This window comes from Photinus pyralis, unplaced genomic scaffold (genome assembly GCF_008802855.1).
Source record: "Photinus pyralis isolate 1611_PpyrPB1 unplaced genomic scaffold, Ppyr1.3 Ppyr1.4_LG10, whole genome shotgun sequence".
NCBI lineage: Eukaryota > Metazoa > Arthropoda > Insecta > Coleoptera > Lampyridae > Photinus > Photinus pyralis.
In genome coordinates, this window is record NW_022170250.1 from 4,783,362 (window position 1) to 4,788,115 (window position 4,754).

The following is a 4,754-nucleotide window of genomic DNA, read 5'->3' on the forward strand; positions in this document are numbered from 1 at the left end:
TTCTCGATATATGGCCGAGGAACAGTCTTATTGGGTCACCCGGTACGTAAGAAAAGACAAGAAAAAATAAAATGTGTTTCGTACAGAACAATGCAATACCTGGAAAACCTTTTATGGAGAAAAAACCTGGCATAACCCACACAAATACAAAGAAAATCCAAAAGAGAAAAATATACAAATCAAACATTAACTCGTAAAATAATAAATTATATGTACAAAAAAAAACATCAAAAGCATATCTGTACTCCAGCATTGACGTCACTTAATTTAGCGCGAGAAGTACATGTGAAATTGCCAGTAGTAAGTACTTATATTAAGGTCTATTATCGCACAAGAAGGAATTTTAACTAAAGAACATCTTTTTTGTTGCCACGAGCACAAGATGAAGGACCAACATACACAGCAAATAATCAAGTTGTATAAGGTACTTCCTGCAGGGAATATAGTTAAGCAATTCATACAGAGAAACATAAAGTTAGAGAACCCCCTTCTCGTATTGCTTACGCACCGCTCGGCAGCGGCCACGAGATAAGAAAGGAATCGAGCTGCATGTAGTTCTCCCTCCAAGGAATTGTTATTTGGTTAGTAGTAATCGAAGGCAAACGGTATTAGAAGCATATGAGAAGCGACAAAAACTTCGTTACGAATTAATTAAAAATGTAATTGACGCAACTGTCACAAGCGTTCTCTTACAGATATAGGTACAGAATGTTAGGCAAGAGAATCGCGATTAAAATCTCTTCCGTAAATACCAAAAGTCATCAGACGATTTTGAGGTTTCTTTAAGAGATACGTTCGACGAACACGTTTATTACCCAGTATACTTCTCCACTCAAAGTCGTCAACGTGGATCGGTTCTATGTTACTGAGCAGAGAGTTCGGGAACTGGAACTTGTTAGGGTCCTCATCGAACTCCGCCTCTATGACGATTTTCTTGAAAGTTGTCGGCCACGAAACGGTGTTATAGTCTCGAAAACTGAAATGAAAGTAGCGCTCACCCCATCAAGGAGATCGGTGTAGACTCACCGTTTGCCACATGAACTCAATGAGTCGTTAAGACACGCAACGACCGCGCAAACTTCGATGCCTCCGTTAGAGACCCTCGCGAATGTTCGCGTCCCACTGAAAGCCACCATATGGTATTGGTAGTGTTTTTTGTCGTCGTTCACCGGCTTCGCCTGCCATTCGAGCTCTAGTTGAAAGTGGCAACAAAACTGATGGGTCTCATTGGCGCCACTGCACACGCTGGTATCTACGTTGTTGTTACCTCGCAGCACCAACTTCGACGTGTAAGCTGAATAGGTAGGGACATAGAGTAAATACAATAAGAATTCCAGACGCTTATTAATTTATGGCCACCTTTCACACACCTCATAAGTAGATGTAAGCGTGGGAAAATTACAGTGACTTTATATTTATAGGGCCTACATGATGTGGGGTCGGCGACATCTGGGCGCCATCCCCGAGCGTGGTTTACTAACTTCCTATCTTCTTCTGTAGGAAAAACTCAAGAATCACCACGTTAGTAAACCAGGCTCGGGGATGGCGCCCGGATGTCACCGACCCCACATCATGTAGCCCCGCCCCTAAAGAATTGTTAATTATGCGGCCCGGTAGGTCCAGCTAGGCCGCCGGCCAAAGTGAGATTAAGAACCCCCGTTTTACAAATAAATTTGCAAAAATTGCGTTAAAAAGAGATAATTACAAAAAAAGTTAAATCACTGTTTGTTAATTACTTTTTTAACTTGTTGTCTACCAACCTAACCCACTACACATTTACAAATACCCATGCCCGTACCCGGACTCGAACCAGAGACCCTTAGTACCGCAGTCCAGTTTCAACTCAACTGCGACACACGGGCGGGCTTAAGAATGATGTTATTGTTTGTAAAAACATCCAATCACATGTCTTAACAACATTGTTAGCTAGCAACATAATTAAGTATGCTGCATGGCTTTATAATACGGGCCGATAATCATTCTGAAGTTAACAATTTTGTGGTTTTCCCTGTATTTCTTACCCGAGCGAAAATTTTTATTTTACCGTTTTAAAGTTTAAAAGGAGCACATGCTCAAAAGTAAGTTAAAACCAACAACTTTTTTTAAAATGAAAATACATTTTTATTTTCTTTTTGGAATTTTACATAGCGTTTCATGCACAGGGTGTCTCATTTTCGACACTTTTATAGGCGTTATGGGCTCTTTTTGGGTCAAACTTGCAATGGTAAAATCAAAATTTGCGCATTTTTGCTTCAGAGATACGAAGATAAATCAAACAATTTGTCAGAATGACCGTAAAAACAGAAACAAAAAAAATGTTTCTTGAAAATTATTGATAAATAATCTGCCGTTTTCAAAATAAATAATTATACAGTACTATCGGGTAAAAAAGTTATTGGATCTAACTTAATTTTATTTAAATGGCATACCCTGTATATTTCAATCTAAATATAGCATATTAAATTCTGTTTTTTAAATATAACACTGAAAAAATTCAATATCGATTCAAAAAGGTTAAAAAAAGATTTCTTAAAAATTCAAAAATTCGTTTGTAGTAATTTCTAATTTTTTCAGTGTGAGAAAAAAGAGCGATAGTTCATAGAAAACAGTTCCTTTTGTTGAGACCTGAATGGGTAAAACGTGTGGTTGCCCCCCCCCCTCACCTTTCCCGTTTTCAAAAGTTTTACTTGCCACTAAAGGCATGCGCATGTAAAATGGTATTAGACTCTATTAGTGTGACGTCAAATTTGAGCGGGAAATTCGAAATGCTGGACTTGGCTGTTTCACTGTCGAAGATATTGACCCCTCGTTGGGCGTTTGTTGAACGGTATTTCGGTTGAAATTGCATTTATGTCTTAAAACGTAGAGAAAACTTTTAATGAAATTCTAAAGAGTCTAAAGTGTGAGAGTGAAGGAACTATAGGTAAAATAACAAGTTTTCCGTTGCACGTCATTACTGGAATAATTTCACATACCAACCTAAATATTTAAATGGGATGTGTTGTTATAAGTTAAAAACAGTTTATTTGAAATTATACGGTTGGTACAGAAATGCGACGTTGGCGCGACTCTGTACTATGCATTTAAGGTTATGTTGCTATCTGTCACCCATTCTGTCACCTTGCGCGTGCTTCGAATCGTCTAGTTTATCGTAGTTTCGTGCCTTTTTATCAAGCCTCTCAATTCCACAAACCAAACTGTTCTTTTCAGAACAACTTTTTGTCATACTGTGAGGTGTTATTTATTACGATGATGAAGAATTTGGGTAGCACTGCTAAAAAAATGGTAGCATCTTATTTAATTCTGTATTTTGAACAAGAGCGTGACCATGGAGGCCCCTTGTTACCTTTGCAGGCAGTAAGAGAGGTAACAAAAGCATAATTTTTACATTAGGTACCTATTCTACTAAGTATAATTATCGTAGAGAGTGGCACAAGCTTTAAGTATCAGTATCCCCACGGTCAGTACCATATCAGCAGCAGTGAAGAAGAATGAAGTGTTGACGTCGCCTTTAAAGAATCGTCCTCGCCTTAAGCCTGTGACAGATGTATCTAATTTGAACGTCGATGGTATTAGAAACACAATTTATGAAATGTACGAAAACAGTAAGTTGATCACACTTTGTTTCACAGTTTGTGTAATCAGAGTTGCAGAAGTGCATGTTACATTGGCATCTGTGCATGAACAGCTTCGTGAAAAAGTCATTTTTCATGGTTCATTGGCATCATTGCGAACAGTGCTAAAAGAAATTGGATTTAAATGGAGAAAAGACGAGCCCAGGCGAGGTCTAATGGAACTACCCCATGTGGCAAGTAAAAGAATTCGTTTTCTGCGCCAATACAAAGATTTCAAGGAAAAAGATTTGTACCAATTTTTTTTTCTGGATGAAACGTGGATATTCCAAAATGGCACTATACAACGCTCATGGCAAGATAGTAATGAAAGAAGTGTGAAAACTATCAAAACTGATGGAAAGCGGTTGGTTTATTATTAATAGTGGTAACAATAATTATAGCAAAAAATATGTTACAGACAAATAATTCTGCATGCTGGAAATGAGAAAGGATTCATACCTGGTGCAAATTTAATATTTGCATCAAAAACTTCAAGTGGTGATTATCACGGAGAAATGAACCAGACGAATTTCTTACATTGGTTTCAAAATCAATTGCTTCCAAATTTAAGTGAACCGTCTGTCATTAGTTTCCAGAATTAAACCAGAAAAAACATATTTTGTTGACCAATTAGCGGAACAATATGGTCATAAAGTGTTGCGCCTTCCACCCTACCATTGTATTTTTAACCGTATAGAGTTAATATGGGGTATAACAAAAACTTATTATAATAAACATATTGCTAGAGATGGGAGAACAGAGGCTGATTGTTTAAATATGTGGCAAGAAGCAGTTAATGTCGTGACACCAGATATGTGGAAAAATTCAATCAAACACACTGAAGGTGAAATAATGAAATGGTATGAAAGAGAAAAATTGTTAGATATGCAAGATATACTGCCAATTATAATAAATTTAGGGGAAGACAGTGACACAGAAGATTCTTGTTAATTTGCAAATTAAGTAATTTGTATTTATTTAATTGTAAGATTATAAAATAATTACATAAAAGTGACTTATTACTGCAAAATTGTAAGCAATTGATAATCCCCTGGCTTTGATGGTGAAGTATGACATGTAAATTGTGAAGCCTTTAAACCATGTAGAAAAGATAATTAATGAATTTATCGAAATTGCTGT

At 37.0% G+C, this 4,754-nt stretch overlaps 1 protein-coding gene and 1 long non-coding RNA gene across 2 annotated transcripts; one reads left to right on the top strand and one right to left on the bottom strand.

Moving 5' to 3' along the window:
• Positions 1-645: 645 nt before the first annotated feature.
• On the bottom strand, positions 646-1,354 carry LOC116162285 (vanin-like protein 2). Its single transcript, XM_031475889.1, has 2 exons — positions 1,027-1,354; positions 646-976 (listed from the first exon to the last, which is right to left on the bottom strand). The coding sequence occupies exons 1-2, from the start codon at positions 1,134-1,136 to the stop codon at positions 712-714; spliced, it is 375 nt and encodes a 124-aa protein (XP_031331749.1). The 5' UTR covers positions 1,137-1,354; the 3' UTR covers positions 646-711.
• A 2,138-nt stretch (positions 1,355-3,492) lies between these two features.
• Positions 3,493-3,764, top strand: LOC116162301. Its single transcript, XR_004143529.1, has 2 exons — positions 3,493-3,605; positions 3,654-3,764. It is a non-coding gene; the product is annotated as an uncharacterized LOC116162301 (long non-coding RNA).
• Positions 3,765-4,754: the final 990 nt, after the last annotated feature.